Below are 17199 nucleotides of genomic sequence, written 5' to 3'. Positions count from 1 at the left end.
TAATGAGTTAATAATCACCCAAATATTTTTGTTATCAAAATTTCAATCTCAAATAGTACCCACGACTTTATGATGCATCTCATTTGGCAAATTCCTTTTTGGCAACTTTGCAGAGTGTTATATAATGGTTTAAAGTTCACAATCAGTTAGTTATAATAATTTATTATTGTATTCATCAAAATCCTAAGTTGAAGAATAACTTATAATGAACCCGCCACATCAAAAATAATTTAAATCGAACAACAACTTGCATGATAAAAGTACATTGCACCGTCTGGCGAAATAGAAGGTCAACCTTAGAGCATATCAAGGGAGACGTGTGGGCTTGGCTAATTAATAATGTAGCCTCAAATTCAGAAAACAATGTCTGCCTTGTAAAATTTGCCTAGTCAAAATGAAAGCATAGACATTTTAGAGCATCTTCAAATAAGATGTTAAATTATTCAAATCAGTAATAACGGAAATAAAAGATAATATTAATGTTTTCCAACTAAGAAGCCAAATCTGATGTGGCATGACATGGATTGACATCTCTCCCTCTTGCTACTAAATTTGACAGCACATTCAGATTTTTTTTTTAATTAATTATTAAATACTTTTAATTAATTTTTTATTAGTTTAAAGCAGTATCCTTTTGTTTCTTTTCATTCGCAATGCAAATAAAGTACATGAATTATTATCTTATGTTTAAAATTTGACATATCGGTTGGAGAGCAAAAGTATAAAAGATGTCAAAGTGTCATGTAAGCCTTCAAATTTAAATTTAAGTTTAAAATTTGACATTTCATTTGAAAATTGTCTTATGAGGTTAAAATAGTCCCAATCAAAGCCTTAAAAGCGTGGGACACCCTTAAATTTATAATTCTCGACAAAAAAACAAATTGATAGGCTATATCATCATTTTGTCGAGCTTAGTTTTAGCCTTCAACCCTTGCACAACACATTAAATTATATTTCTTGATCAATATATTTAGTAAATTACTATTATAAAAGGAAAAAAAAGTATAATCGCCACTAATTCGGATTTTATGGATGATGAATTTAATACTAAATTAAACTACTTATTGTATAATTTAACAGAACTTTCATTCATTTTACTGTAAAAAAAAAAAAAAAAAAAAAAAAAAAGAAAAAGAAGATTGGCGGGATTGCGGGATGACGAGTCCCCCCTACGATTGGACCGCCGAGTAGTTTTTCCCTCCAACGCGATGACGTGCGAGAAGAACGTAAATAAAAAATACAACTTCTAGAAATTAATTTTAAATAATACGCAACTTGTATTTTAAATAAAAAATACATTTCTGATCTTCATTCCCCTAAGCCAGCACCGACGCTTGGCCTTCTCACTTCTCTAAGCCTCACCCCCTAAACGCCAACCATTTCCTCCATATTTACAATCCTAACCTCCTTCGGAGTACAAAATCCTGAAGGCAGCCTCAAACGCTGCACTTCTTGTATCCACCTTCCGGTTCAACTCGGGCGAGTCAGAATGCTGGACCGGTGCTTAGGGCCTCGCCGGGCCCGCCAGATCCAGAGAGCTTTGCGGCAGGGAACGGTGACGTTTCTGTGCTTGTTCTTAACCGTCGTCGTCCTGCGCGGCACAGTCGGAGCCGGGAAGTTCGGAACACCAGAGCAGGACTTCAACGACATCCGCGAACGATTTTACACGCACAACCGGCGCGTGGAGCCCCATCGAGTGCTCAAGGAAGCCACCCCCGAAACCAACCAAAACGATGCCGACCAGGCCGGCCAGTCCAACAACTACGCCGAGTTCGACATATCCAAAATCCTCAAAGACGAGCCGGAAACGGAAGACGAGAAGCGCGACCCGAACCAGCCGTACAGTCTCGGCCCCAAAATATCGGACTGGGACGAGCAGAGATCCGATTGGCTGAAGAAAAACCCGAGTTTCCCCAATTTTGTCGGACCCAATAAGCCCCGAGTCCTGCTGGTTACCGGGTCGTCGCCCAAACCGTGCGAAAATCCGGTTGGTGACCACTACCTATTGAAATCAATCAAGAACAAAATCGACTACTGCCGCCTCCACGGGATCGAGGTCTTTTACAATTTTGCCCTTCTGGACGCGGAAATGGCCGGGTTTTGGGCCAAGCTGCCGCTGATCCGGAAGCTCCTGTCCCACCCGGAGGTGGAGTTCCTCTGGTGGATGGATTCTGACGCCATGTTCACCGACATGGCGTTCGAGGTCCCCTGGGAGCGATACAAGGATCACAATTTCGTTATGCACGGATGGAACGAGATGGTGTACGATGATAAGAACTGGATCGGGTTGAACACCGGGTCGTTCCTGCTCAGAAATTGCCAATGGTCGCTCGACATGCTGGACGTCTGGGCGCCGATGGGTCCGAAGGGGAAGATCCGGGACGAGGCGGGTAAGGTCCTGACCCGGGAGCTCAAAGGGCGACCCGTTTTCGAAGCCGACGATCAGTCCGCCATGGTTTATATATTAGCGAAAGGAAGGGACACTTGGGGGGAGAAGGTGTACTTGGAAAACGGGTATTATCTCCACGGTTATTGGGGGATTCTGGTGGACAGATACGAGGAGATGATCGAGAACCACCACCCGGGGCTAGGCGACCACCGGTGGCCGCTGGTGACGCATTTCGTCGGGTGCAAGCCGTGCGGGAAGTTCGGGGATTACCCGGTGGAGCGGTGCTTGAAGCAGATGGACCGGGCGTACAATTTTGGGGATAATCAGGTGTTGCAGATGTACGGGTTCGAGCATAAGTCTCTGGGAAGTAGGAGAGTGAATAGGGTAAGGAATGAGAGTAGCAATCCGCTGGAGGTGAAAGACAAGCTTGGATTGCTGCACCCTGCTTTCAAAGCTGTCAGGCGAATCAGGCCATCATCATCTTCCTGATTTTCCACTTTTTGCTTTTGCTAATATTTTTTTTTAATTTATTAAGTTAGTAATACTGTCAATTTGTATTTCACTTTTGATGTTTTTTGTTAATGATTTTTTGAAGGAATATTAAGCTTCAAATTTCGGGGGTGTATTCATTTGAGAATTTGAGAAACTTTAATAGATTTAGGGGGTATTCAATTGGGATTTGAGAGATTTTAATGGATTCATAAATTCATCGATTTTTATGGAGTTTAACTAATTTGTAGAAATTTCATATCCTTCGAAATCTCATGGGAATATGTAAGATTTATGGATGCTTAAAATAGACTACAAAATCTCTCTAATTCCTCAACTTTTCCAAATTCTTTAAATTCAAATTCTAATTGAATACACTGGAATGTTATAAACTTCTTTAAAATTCTAATTGAATACACTCGGATTTCTAAGGATTTTAATAAATTATCTTAAAATCCTGATTGAATACACATTGAATTTCAGAGAATCACTTAAAATCCTGATTGAATACCCCTAAATTCATTAAAAGAATTAAAATCCCTCAAAATCCCAATTGAATACACCCCCTTTATAAATCCATGGATTTTTATAGAGTTTAATTGATTTGTAGAGATTCCATATAAAATTTTGATTCAATTCCCTCGAAATATCAAGGGAAGATGTGAGATTTGTGGATGCTTAAAATATACTACGAAATCTCTCCAATTCCCTCTAATTTCTCAAATTCTTTAAAATGAATTTCTAATTGAATACACCTTGAATGTTATAAACTTCTTTAAAATCTTAATTAAATACCCTTGATTTATAAGGATTTTAATAAGCTGTCTTAAAATTCTAATTGAATATACCTTGAATTTCATAGAATCACTTTAAATCCTGATTGAATACCCTTATATTCATTAAAAGAATTAAAATCCCTCAAAATCCCAATTGAATACACCCCTTAGTATTGATTCCCGGGTTTTGTTTGGAAAAAAATGCATATGCCATATATTGAGTTCCTCCTTTCTCTTTGGAGTGATGAATTTTGATGTTTAATTAGGCGGGTGTGTTTGATTGAGACGGTTTTGAATGGACTCAAAACAACTTCATTTAAGGTTAAATGCAAATGTATGTAGGAGGAATTTGTAAATGATTTCACGTACAGATTTGCAATTCTTTATACATACATTTGTAATTTTCATGAAAATCATTTTGTTGCTCATTGTTTACTAACTTGATTTCAGTCTCTTAAAACTAACAACTTCTTACTCAAACATAACCTTAATTGGGATTAACACATTTTAATTGCATAAGAGTATTTCCAAAGGATATGTAAAAAATCTTATGGGATTATTTTGACAAAAAAAAAAATGTGGTTTTCTAATTTCAGAGAAGATGTTAAAATCCTAAATGAATTGACATTTTCCACTTTGTTACCAAATTCGAAGGCAATGTAAAAATTTTCTTTTGTTTTATTTTAATGTTGGCCCACATATTTTTTTTATTGTTCTTTCACTTATTGATTATTTTATTATTGAATTTTGACCGACTTAATTTTTTAAATAGCCAAAAAACATTATAATTTGACATCTTGGTTAGAATATGAGACTTTATAAAATGTTATTTTGTCCCATTAGCTGTAAAAACTAAATTTAACATCTACATTGGAAATGGTCCACATGTCATAGTTGAAACAATCTATTTTTCTAGTTACTAGAGAATGCTCAGTATGCTTTTTCTGGGATACTCTCATCGTACCTTCGTCTTTAATTTTTCTTTTGTAACACATTTTAAGTCTCATATATTAATAATTTGCTTTGATACCACGTGATAATATGAGCATTTCACTGAAAATCAAATGACGATATCCAACGTAAAATGCTCTTAGCAAACACCAATGTAGTTACTTCATTGATTTAAAATCGTGGGATTTTTTTTTATTAAGAATATAACGACGGAATATACAACGGTCAAAATTCTTATATAAAATTTACCTAAGTTTTTGGGCTTTGATGCCTGACCCAACCCAACACAGTGTATTGTACAAGTTAGTAGTGGTGGGTCCAGCCCATGAACATCCCACTAGCAAAAGAAGATCTCAAAAGCAAAAGCAAAAGCATGCAAGCTGGTAAATTTGGGCCAAACAAACCGTTAACACACCCAAAACCCCACTACCTTTAAAATTTAAATTCCCCGAACAAGCAAGGAAACCCCCACAACCGAATCCAGCAATCGCAAAGTAACAACATCACGGATTTAGATCCTTGCGGGACTCCCACCTGGGGATCCTAGGGATCAGCGAACACAGATAGTTGATAAAAAATCGTGCGGCTACAATTTTTTTTCTTTTTTATATTTTTCACACAAAATGATGGTGTTTTACTTTTAAAAATATAAAAGGCATTTAATTGGGACCGCATGATTTTTTATCAATTGTTCGTGTTCGTTGATCCCTAGGATCGTCAGGGAGGGGATCCGACGAGGATCCAAATCCCCACATCACCTCACCTCAACTCACCCTCTTCGGATTTTTTTTTTGTGTGGATTTGTAAATTGTGTTTGTTTATAGTACATCATGTGATCAGTTTTTATCAGGTATAGTTTCTGCTTAATTTTAAGATGTACAAATATCTCCAGAGCATACCACAAAACGAAAGTGATAGAGAAAGGTAAGGCATCGAGTATCAAATGATCATAAAAGGAAACCATACTCAAGTGGAGGGATGCAAGGTCACTGGTAAGGAAATGCCTTGATGCTCGGGTCGTACTCATCGTCACTGTGTCCCGAGGGGGCACAAAAACAGAAAAGGTGAGTGGACCATAAGTTTATAATAATACTAATAATACGAAACCATTTTATTTATGAACATACTAACCCCCTGTTTTGAAAATGTATATATAATACTACAATTGGGTTTTTCCCAAAAACTCTAGCATGTCAAAATAATTGTAGCAATAAAATCATCTCTAAAAGTGGTACCGAACTGCTCGGAGGCAAAACCCAAGAATCTTATAACTCAAATCAATGGTATACTTAGCTAGGAGTATCATAATGGCCTGAAGGCATAACCATCACCAAAGGTGAAGCTGTACGACACTGGGTTACGCTAGTGAAGAAACCATGGTCCGTTACCCTAAGGTGAAGCTATACGACTTCGAGTTACGCCATAGAAGAGGATATAACATATATATGTATATGCAATGGGTCCATCACCCGAAGGTGAAGATGTACACTCCGAGTTACGCTGAAGAAGAAATGGGGGGTCCATCACTCAAAGGTGAAATTGTATGACTTCGGGTTACGTCGGAGAAGAAACATATACATATAACACATCACACCGACACTAGCCCCAGGCTAGTGAAGCTGGGGGTATATCATTAATATCATCAATTGTGTCCTATGACCATTGACGTTTACATACCCGGTTGAGTGTATGTGTTGTATGATAACCCGTTATATAAGCACCAAAAACATACCTTAAAACTCATATCCAATCACTGAAGCTCAAAAACTCAAAGCCTCAACACACAAATCCATGATAATTCACATTCGTAAATCCAGATAATTTCAATTATGCAAATCCGAAGATTCATAACCTTTAATAAAATGTCAATTCGATAAATCATTAATATTTCCTTAAAAGCAATTTAAATAATTCATAAATTCTCCTCAAAACATAATTATAGAAATCTGTAAAAACATAATATAAAACATACTCAAATCATGAAATATGAAATGCATGCAAACCTAATATTTTATAAAAACGTGCAATTAAGAAGGGGTCTACTCATAAGTATTCCACTACCAGAGAGCCGCTCGAACTAGAGAGGATTGGATCACTTCCAACCGATGCACCTAAACACAAATGAAGACAATTTAATGAAACTTTACTAAAACGATGGAATTTAGAAAAATGGATAGCGGATTCAGATTCGGCACGCCACGCGCTGAGTTGAGTCGACGGAAACCTCGCTAGCGCCTTTGTCAACGACGATGGAGGTGCATGTGCTCCACGCGCCAGCTCAGGAAACTGGAATTGGGTCCAGTTCTAGTCGAATCAGGGTTGGGTTTGGGCTTGGATAGCTGGATTAGGCTGGGTGTAGGATTTGGCCTGGGATATTGGGTTTGGATCCGGTTTAGGGCTAATGAATTAGGCTTGGTACGGGTTTGGGCTTGGGTTACATAGGCCCAAGGTTTAGGCGGGTTTTGAATCGGATCGTAGGGTCACGGGTTGGGTCACGAGCGAAAGGGAAGGCCGGAATTTGTGAGTTTTGGCCAAGAAACTTCCTCGGCTCTGTTTTGGGGTCAAAACTTAACCAAAACTCGCCATTCAAAAACAAAATGAAGCTATGAGATTGAGGATTCGAGTCATACCAAGATGAGGTCGAGTCGAGGTTAGGATCGACTAGAAAATGGCCTGCAACCCACAATCATTCGAGGAAAAAAACTGGGAGAATGGTTTCCGAGTTGGTTTTTGCATCAAATGTCACAAAAATGTTGCAAAAACTACCTAAACACGATCTACAAAGATTTAGAGTTGTTATCAAGCTTACCTCGTCGGAAAATGGTGAGAACTTGCCTGATCAACTTTTTGCACAGGGAAGGTACTATGCAACGAGGAAGAGAGAGAAAAGTGAAGTTTCTTTTTGTTCTAGGTTCGTAGAACTCGTAGGGGAAAAAGTGATGGTGGTGTGGTGGTTGCCGGAGGGAGAAAGGCCAGTGTTGGTGGTCTCGGTAGTTGGTTCTCGGAGAGGGTTCGAGGTGAGGGTGAGAGAGACAAAGAGAGAGTGAAAATAAGAGACAATGAGAGTGTGAGAGTGCTCTAGAAAGAGGGTTCATGAGTGGGGGAATAAAATACCCCAAAAATGGGGTGGGGAAATGCCATTTGTCAGCCATGTAAAGGCCTAAAGTGGAGAAATATCTCCACTTGTGAAATTACCAAAAAATGCCCTTGACGTTCAAAAATTGTAGAAGCTTTGTTTTAGCTCCAAATTCGATTCCATTCACTCCAGCACGTTCGCATCGACAAGGGCTACAAAAATAAAATAAACGAAAACTTATAACATGTCAACGGCTCGTTACAGCTATCAAATTTGAAGACAACGTCAAAATTTTGTTTTGTTTTATTTTAATGTTTATTTTTTTTTATTTTTATTTTTTCACTTATTGATTATTTTATTATTGAGTTCTGACCCACTTGATTTTATAAATAACCAAAAAACATTATAATTTGACATCTCGGTTAGAATATAAAACTTTATAAAATGTTATTTTGTCCCATTAGTTGTAAAAACTAAATTTAACATCTATATTGGAGATGGTCCACATGTCATAGTTGAAACAATCTATTTTCCTAGTTACTAGAGGATGCTCAACATGCTTTTTCAGAGATATTGTGACATCCCACATCGCCCAGGGAAGTGATCCTTAAATGTATATTCCCATCTTTACTTAGCACGAGGCCTTTTGGGAGCTCACTGATTTCGGGTTCCATGAGAACTCCGAAGTTAAGCGAGTAGCGCACGAGAGCATTCCCAGGATGGGTGACCCATCGGGAAGTTCTCGTGTGAGTTCCCAAAAACAAAACCGTGAAGGCGTGGTCGGGTCCCAAAATGGACAATATCGTGCTACGGTGGTGGAGCGGGCCCGGGATGTGACAATTTGGTATCAGAGCCTATCCCTGGTCGGGTGTGTGCCGACGAGGACGTCGGGCCCCTAAGGGGGGTGGATTGTGACATCCCACATCGCCCAGGGAAGTGATCCTTAAATGTATATTCCCATCCTTACCTAGCACGAGGCCTTTTGGGAGCTCACTGACTTCGGGTTCCATGGGAACTCCGAAGTTAAGCGAGTAGCGCACGAGAGCATTCCCATGATGGGTGACCCATCGGGAAGTTCTCGTGTGAGTTCCTAGAAACAAAACCGTGAGGGCGTGGTCGGGGCCCAAAGCGGACAATATTGTGCTACGGTGGTGGAGCGGGCCTGGGTTGTGGTGGGGGCCCGGGTTGTGGTGGGGGCCCGGGTTGTGGTGGGGGCCCGGGTTGTGGTGGGGGCCCGGGTCGGGATGTGACAATTTTTATATTGTCACATCCCGCCCCGGGACGGATCACTTCCCAGGTCCGCTTCACCACCGTAGCACGATATTGTCCGCTTTGGGCTTACCATTCCCTCACGGTTTTGTTTTTGGGAACTCACGAGCAACTTCCCAGTGGGTCACCCATCATGGGATTGCTCTAGCCCCTTTCTCGCTTAACTTCGAAGTTCCTATGGAACCCGAAGCCAGTGAGCTCCCAAAAGGCCTCGTGCTAGGTAAGGATGGGAATATACATTTAAGGATCACTTCCCTGGGCGATGTGGGATGTCACAGATACTCTCATCATACCTTCGTCTTTAGTTTTTCTTTTGTGACACACTTAGTATGTGTGATTGTTGAGTCTCGTATATTAATAATTTGTTTGAAACCATGTTATAATATGAGCATTTATCTGAAAATCAAATGACGATATCCAACGTAAAATTCTCTCAACAAACACCAATGTTGTTACTTCATTGATTTAAAATCATGGGATTTTTTTATATTAAGAATCAAACGATCAAGATACGGATTCCTATATAAAATTTAGGGTAAATTACAAAAAATTACCTTAATTATTGGTCTAATTACAGTTTCATACCCTATCTTTAAAACATTTCAATATTATACCTTATATTTGAATTTGTTGCAATGTCATATCTTTCGTCAATTTGTTTGTCAATTCATCTGTTAAATGCGTGGCTTGAGGCAATACTCATTTTCTATTAAAAAATTAATTTAAAAAAAAACCTCTTTCGCTCTCCTTTCTTCCCAGATGCTGTTTCCTCCTCCATCACTCCCTCCTCTCTTCATACCATCCCATCCCAAACCCAATACTACTCTGACTTGCAGCAACTTTCTTCTTCCTCCCAATTCCCGACCCTAAACTCCGACCGCCGACGCCCAGCCTCGAAAAATTGCTCGAGCCCAGCGCCGACCCCTTGTCACCCCTAACCCCAAAAAGGCTCCCTGTGGCATCGGACCCGATCTCGTCTTGTTCTATTCAACCCCAGCGACGACGGCAGAATGGGAAACACCGAAGACGCCGGCTTCGACGCCCCCGATGCGGACGTAGACGACATCTTTGTAGTCCCGCCAGTCGAGCTCCCGGACTTCGCCGACGTCTTAAGCTGAACTCGCGGACTCTGCCTACTGAATCCCACACCCAAGGTGTGTGGGTTTGTCGGATCTTTGAATGGTGGCCCGGGAAGGTAGTGAGGTGAGGATGGGGAATTGGATGGAGAGAATAGGTGAAGGAGACGGGGGAGGGTGGGGATGTGGTATGATATTATATTTCTGAGTTTGGGATGCGATGGTATGAGAAGGAGGGAGTGATGGGATTTTTGGATGCGATGAACCAGGGTGAGGGAAGGAGACGGCATCTGGGAAGAAAGGAGAGAGAGAGAGGTTTTTTTCTTAATTAATTTTTAAATAGAAAGTGGGTTTTGTCTCAAATTACGCCAGCATTTAATATAGGAGTTGACAAATAAACTGACAAAATGTATGATATTGTAACAAATTCAAAAATAAGATACGATATTAAAATGTTTTAACTATGAGGTATAAAGCTATGATTAATCTAATAGTTGAGGTAGTTTTCTGTAACACACTTTAAAATTTACCTAAATTTTTGGGCTCGGATTCCTGACCCAGCCCAACACAGTGTATTGTACAAGTTAGTGGTGGTGGATCCAGCCCATGAACATCCCAGTAGCAAAAGAAGATCTCAAAAGCAAAAGCATGCAAGCTGTTAAATTTGGGTCAACCAAACCGTTAACACACCCAAAACCCCACTGCCTTTAAAATTTCGACTCCCCGAACAAGCAAGGAAACCCTTCCGCTTCACCCTGGGTCCCACAACCGAATCCAGCAATAGCCAAGTAACCACATCACCTCAACTCATCCTCTCCTAATTTTCTTTGTGTGTATTTATAAATCGTGTTTTTTTTATCGTACATCATACGTTCAGTTTTTATCAAGTATTTTATGTTTAATTTTAAATATTTTTTTTTCTTCTAATTACACAATATACGATAAACGGATACAATTTATAAATTCCAGAATTTTAGTAAGGAAGATTCGGCGAGAATCGGAATTCTCAACTCACCGCCAACGCAATGGACACGTCAGCACATGTCGACATTGGAACCTTTCTCTGAAGAGTGTTTGTGAACTCAACTCTCCTCAACGCTCGCTCTCTCGGTATAAAATCCCAACTCTCTTGGATGTTTCCTTCTCTGGCGGCTCTCCAAATTCTCCAACCCCTTCCCTCCTTCACTTTCTCTCTCTAACCAAACCCTAATTTTCTCACTCCTCCACTGTCTTCGAATAATCAGTCGCTGCTTTTTCTTTCTTTTTTTTTTTTGTCCTTTTTTCTTTTTCCTTTATTCTTTTGATTTTTTAATTTAGTAAATATCCCGATTGAGGTTGGAGAAGGAGATAATGGAGAGCTCTGTAGGAGAAGCAGCGAAGAAGCAGCAGGAGTTTGCTTTGGCATCCGCCTCCGAGCTCGCTTCGTTGTCGTCTTCTACTACTCTGGCACCGGCGGTGGCTCGGTTCAGTCCCGAAGACGGAGTTGCAGAGCTCCGGTTTCAGCAGGAGGCTGAGTCCGATGCCCGCCTCAATGTCGATCTCCAAACTGCTAAGGTTTGCCTTTTATTTGGAGTATGCTGTTTCAGTTTAGCCTTTTAAGTTGAGAAGTATTCAGCTTTGTTTGGTTGCCGAGAAAGTGAAGGAAAGTAAATATCTAGTTGATAACAGTTTACCCTGGCTTTACTGCTTTAAAATTTTAATTATACCTGATTTAGTCGGTAGTATAATATTTGATATAATGTTGTAACTAAGTTTGTTGTTTGATTTTGGTATGTGTTTTTTCGTTCGCAGCTATTCAAGTTAGGCCCGGTGCAGTCAGTTTGCATAACAGAAAGTTCTGATACCGATGAAGAGGTAACCGAAATAACTTTTCGCGTTTGCATTTTGATGATTTTACTTTGCAAACTTTTACAGTGCCAAATATGTATCGCAGTGGATTTTCACGTTGATTGTACTTTTTCGTGCAACATTGTTCGTTGTTTGTACCTTTGTGCGCAACATTGTTATAGGATTCATTCAATATCTGTCAGATGTTTGTTTCTTTTAACATTACTTCTTTTGAACCAGAAATCGTATTCAAGGGGAGTCACTATTCGTTTTAATAACGAGGAGGAGAGTGCAGCCTTCCATCATGCATTTGAGCAATGGAAGAAGGACCTTGTTGATCAAGGTTCTGTTCCAAAAGTTTACTTATGGATGTATTTCTTTTGTTTGTGGATGAATTGACCGAAGAAGTACTAGATGAATATCATTGCACATCTAGAACGTAGCTATTCTGTTGTGACATGATTATGTCTTATGATTTCTTCCATGCAAATACTCCTATACTTTGACTGTCTTGCTCCTTGTCGTGCGGCATTGCATACTTGTCAATTAATCCGTTTTTGTGCACTCTTGCAGGACAAAAGTTACCAAATGGAGAACTATCATCTACCAAAAGCAAGTTTGACGACAAAATAGAGCCATCTTCTGCTAAAATGTATTTCCATTACTATGGACAATTGCTACATCAACAGAACATGTTACAGGATTATGTTAGGACAGGTTAGTTGACTAACTATATTCTTGTTCATTTTCAACTTCACGTTTCTTTTGTTTTGGAGTTGAGACGTATTCTTGAGCTTCAGAATCCATTTGTAAATTTAGTATTTACACTAAATTTTATTAGTTTCACTAAAAATATCCAATGAGTTGATGATGAATATGTTAGTAAGTGCCCTGTTTTTCTTCTTCAGGAACCTATTATGCTGCTGTCATAGAAAATCGTGTGGATTTTAATGGTCGCGTGGTTGTTGATGTTGGTGCTGGTAGTGGTATTTTGTCATTATTTGCTGCACAGGTACACTCAGCTCTTTGATCAATTAAGTTTGTGTATAGTAATCTTGCATATTTTGTCTTGGCATACCTCTTCTTGATCTTCTATTTCTTTTCTTCCCAATATAGGCTGGTGCTAAACATGTTTATGCTGTGGAAGCATCTGAAATGGCAGATTATGCACGCAGGCTAATTGCAGGGAACCCTTCACTTGGTGAAAGGATAACTGTGAGACTTTTGATGTCATTTCTGAATGTTTTGTCCTTTTTTTCTTCATTCCTGTCCTCTAATGGGACCATATGTCAACATGTAGGTAATCAAAGGTAAAATTGAGGAGGTTGACTTGCCAGAGAAAGCAGATATCCTTATCTCAGAGCCAATGGGTAAGCCTCTATATATATTTGCTATAGACATTCAAATGGATGTTGCCCTGCTCTTCTTGATGTATCTGCTCCGCTGATAGTCTGAAACTAGTCCTAATGTAAACTTTTCTTTGTCATGGCTTTAGGCACTTTGTTAATTAATGAAAGAATGCTGGAAACCTATGTGATTGCAAGAGATCGGTTCCTTCAACCAAATGGGAAAATGTTCCCCACATTGGGAAGGTAATTTAACCTTTGAATTTCTTCTATGTTTTGTTTTCTGGTATCTCTTGTGTACGTTATTTTAGTTGTATCATGGGATACTCTTTGAAAATATCAACTCTGGGTAGGAAAAAAAAAAAGATGTCAGCGGTGGGATATTTACCCTTTTTTTAAGACAAGAAGTGGGTTCCCAGCAGTAAAATTATTTTAGTTCAGATCAGGATTAGTTAGGTAATGTTAGTTACTAGTCATGATAAAATATTCTATATCATATTACCTACATGTTGCCTGGTCACATTATTTTTCTCTTGGGTTGTTCAGTGATGCTATATTGCTATGTTAGATCTTTCATTTCATTTGCTTTTGGTCCTAGTGTATATTGATTACTATTAGTACCTATTCAAAATCATTATATCTGTTACTTTTGTTTTTCTCATCAATTCAAGTTGATTACTTCCGCAGGATTCACATGGCACCTTTCAGTGATGAATATTTGTTTGTTGAAATAGCAAATAAGGTGCGCATGTCGTCATCATTTTTCGTTAATTTATATAAGGAAGGACATTATGCATGGATAACCATTCAGAAACTTGTAACCTACAAGCCATGCACAATGCAGCTGATCTAAAAGTTCTATTAGATTGCTGTTGTAAACGTGTAGTGCAATCAGTTTCCTCTCTTATTTGATGTAGATTAATGTTCTTGTTTTGTAAATATACAGGCCCTCTTCTGGCAGCAACAAAATTATTATGGAGTTGATTTGCAACCATTGTATGAATCTGCATTCCAGGGATATTTTTCACAGGTCTATATATTTCTTACGCATAACTTAAAAGTATTGCAAAACTTGTACGTTATTCAATTTTGGGTTGAACAAAGCTTGTTGTCTGCAACTGATATTATTTGCCTACTTTGAGATATTGCTGTGTTTTGCAACCATTGTTTACATGTGTAGGTTAAATAAGAACTTGAGTAATTAAACTATTTTTTTTTTTTTTTTAACTTGTTAAATTGAATTTTAGTTTTAGGATTTCCTGGATTCTTCCTATTTCCTATTCCATGAAATTACGCTTGACGATAAACCTAATCAAACTTGATTTGTCACTCTGTGTGCGCTCTTCACTTTTCATGGTCTTGTGAAATAAGGGATAGCTACATACCCTCTGCCATCACAATTTAAGAATCTAATTCCCTTAGTCGATCAGTATGGTTTTATAAGAACCCAGCTACTTTTATTGACTTGCCTATGCCTTTGAGCTAAGGGTTTATGCATCTCTTAAATGAAACAACAAAAATAATTGGACATTTGCAACATCAATAACTTTCCAAGGCTTTTGCAAACCCCTCAGACCGAAATGGCTGAATTTCCTTGGTGAGGGATTATTTAAAACTTCCAGGATCCAAAATTATATCTGTGCAAGACATTTTATTGGTGGTTGTTTTGGGTTGCTAGGACTTGATGTGCTGAATTATTCTGTTTTATTCTCGAACAGCCTGTGGTAGATGCTTTTGATCCAAGATTACTGGTGGCTCCTTCAATGTCTCATGTGATTGACTTTACCAAAACAAGCGAAGAGGACTTGTATGAAATCGACATACCTTTACGGTTTACAGCTACTGTAGGCACTAGAGTGCATGGGTTAGCATGCTGGTTCGATGTCTTGTTTGATGGGAGGTAATCATCTGCATCAATGATCTTGTGGAATGAATATAATCTTCTGCATTTCATCTTATAACTGCTTTCACATTGCTTGTTTACAGTACCGTACAAAGGTGGCTTACCACCGTGCCTGGTGCACCAACAACCCATTGGTACCAATTACGCTGCGTTCTCTCTCAGCCAATTTATGTGATGGCAGGACAAGAAATCACTGGCCGACTCCACATGGTTGCCCACAATTCTCAGAGTTACACAATATATCTCACTTTGGCAGGTCAGTGTCTAATATAATACTTGTTTTGGCTTCAGATTTCTTTTTCCGGCTTTCTAACGAGTTATGGCCTCACCTTCAGCTAAAATGTGGGGCCCTGGGGCTGAGCTAGGAGGTATAATTCAGCAGTCTTCTTGTAAACTTGATCTCAAAGAGCCCTACTATAGAATGTCGCAACCGCAAGCCTACACAATTGCCCAAGATCAGCAACCACATCAGCAAATACAGACACAGGTGAGGGCTATCACCGTCAACTGGACCCTATCCTTCTGAATATTTGAATTATTGTATTTCGGTTCAAAGCATAATGATTAATTAAATCACTACCGTCTTCTAGGAGCAACAAAAAAAAAAATGTAGATATACCGGGTTTTGTCCTGCAATCGTTTACTAGAAAAATGCCGTTTTTCTAGCTGTTGAGTATATACTAACTTGGTTTGTGTTCTTACATTATACCCATTCACTCCCAGGATTTGGACGATTCTGAATTTATTCCACAACCACCCTCACCGACTTCAGGCTCAAAGATCTTACTGGAAGAATTTGCCAAATCCGCGGGGGCTTTGAAGAACATTTGATCTCTGTTTGTTTTGTAACATAAACTGTTTTACTCTAGCAAGTGCTAGGGTTCCCTGTTAGTCGTCCACCACTTCCCGTTTAACTGGTCTCTCACTTCCTCCATGTCCTAGGGTTTAACCCCTGTAAATTAGATATTCATTTGAGTGGCTTGTGCAGCATATTTATGCAATTTTATCTTGATTTCACCAGCTTATCAATAAGACACCGTTGTGAGTGTACCCAAATGTCTTACGTTTTAAGAACTGATTTGGGGGCTCGGACCACCTGTGATAAGCCTTGTTCCTCTGTCCATTAGGGTTGCTTCCCTGAACGTTGGTCAACGTTAGGTCATCAACTGATAGGCATTTTTACCCTGTAGGGTTTAGGGTTGCTACATGGCCAACCGGTTGTCTGGCATTGATGATCCATGGAAAGTACTGTCTTCAGTTTTCCAATAGGGTTGACTCCCTGAATGTTATGCAATGTTAGGTTGATAGACATTTCGATGTCCTTTTGCATGACACAGTAAAACAAAGAATTCATGGTATGTTCCACTGTTGGTTCTTCGAGAAATTAACGGTTAGATTTTGCATATAGAGATCTGATGGATCATTGCTCCCGTCAAATCTCGCATGGAACGTACCTTTCTAGTTGGACTCCATGTCCAACACTTGGTTTATTGTATTGGTTGAAATATTCGTCGAAATCTTCAATTGGTGCTCTGTACAAATGCAGCTCTAAGCAATATGCTGTACAAAAGCCACCAGTCTGCTCAACCCAGAAAGAAATTCGAGCAGATGTCGAACCAACGGAATCTCGACTGACCGCAGCCGCGGCTGGAGATGGAGATTGTTGAATATTAACCACATTATAGCAGCGGCTGGAAAGGAACTAACTTGAGATGGTGATCTTTTGCAAAGAAATATACTGTTTATTTTTAGACAAGACAACCATCTTATGACATTACTGGGTGCGTCCCACATTCAGTCTTACGTGCACTGATAAAATTCGTATATAAAACTGAAGCTTGTAATGGCCAGGGAGACCACATATTTACACTATATTCTCGAAATATCTAATGTGGCAAGTGATGTGTATAGTCGACATCCAGTCAGAATTTTTTTTTTAATTGACGTGGCATATATATACACTTCATTTATCATGGTAGATGATACACAAAATTGGTATAAAAATATGGTCCTTCTAGCCTTCTCCTTCTCAAAAGAGTAAATGTTACGATCATTTTACTGTAATTTAATTCTTGAAAGCGTGAAATAACAAAAATG

At 39.2% G+C, this 17199-nt stretch overlaps 2 protein-coding genes across 3 annotated transcripts; both read left to right on the top strand.

The window, feature by feature from the left end:
• The first annotated feature begins 1310 nt into the window (after window positions 1-1310).
• Window positions 1311-3026, top strand: LOC125471586 (xyloglucan 6-xylosyltransferase 2-like). Its single transcript, XM_048572195.1, has one exon. The coding sequence runs from the start codon at window positions 1490-1492 to the stop codon at window positions 2876-2878; it is 1389 nt and encodes a 462-aa protein (XP_048428152.1). The 5' UTR covers window positions 1311-1489; the 3' UTR covers window positions 2879-3026.
• An 8350-nt stretch (window positions 3027-11376) lies between these two features.
• LOC125467940 (probable histone-arginine methyltransferase 1.3) lies at window positions 11377-17012 on the top strand. 2 transcript variants are annotated; one of them, XM_048571610.1, is made up of 14 exons: window positions 11377-11580; window positions 11818-11880; window positions 12094-12196; window positions 12427-12570; window positions 12762-12865; window positions 12970-13068; window positions 13154-13223; window positions 13349-13445; window positions 13887-13941; window positions 14146-14229; window positions 14918-15099; window positions 15186-15358; window positions 15438-15589; window positions 16649-17012. In XM_048571610.1, exons 1-14 carry the CDS (start codon window positions 11377-11379, stop codon window positions 16652-16654), a joined length of 1536 nt encoding a protein of 511 aa, XP_048427567.1. In that variant the 3' UTR covers window positions 16655-17012. The 2 variants fall into 2 exon arrangements, with proteins under 2 accessions (XP_048427567.1, XP_048427566.1); XM_048571609.1 differs by lacking the exon at window positions 16649-17012 and adding an exon at window positions 15826-16119.
• Window positions 17013-17199: the final 187 nt, after the last annotated feature.

The sequence above is a fragment of a genome, unplaced genomic scaffold (genome assembly GCF_019419815.1).
Source record: "Pyrus x bretschneideri cultivar Hongxiangsu unplaced genomic scaffold, Pyrus_bretschneideri_v1 Contig6, whole genome shotgun sequence".
Classification (NCBI taxonomy): Eukaryota; Viridiplantae; Streptophyta; class Magnoliopsida; order Rosales; family Rosaceae; genus Pyrus; species Pyrus x bretschneideri.
The sequence above is the reverse complement of the archived record's forward strand: the minus strand, read 5'-3'. Positions and strand labels throughout refer to the sequence as shown.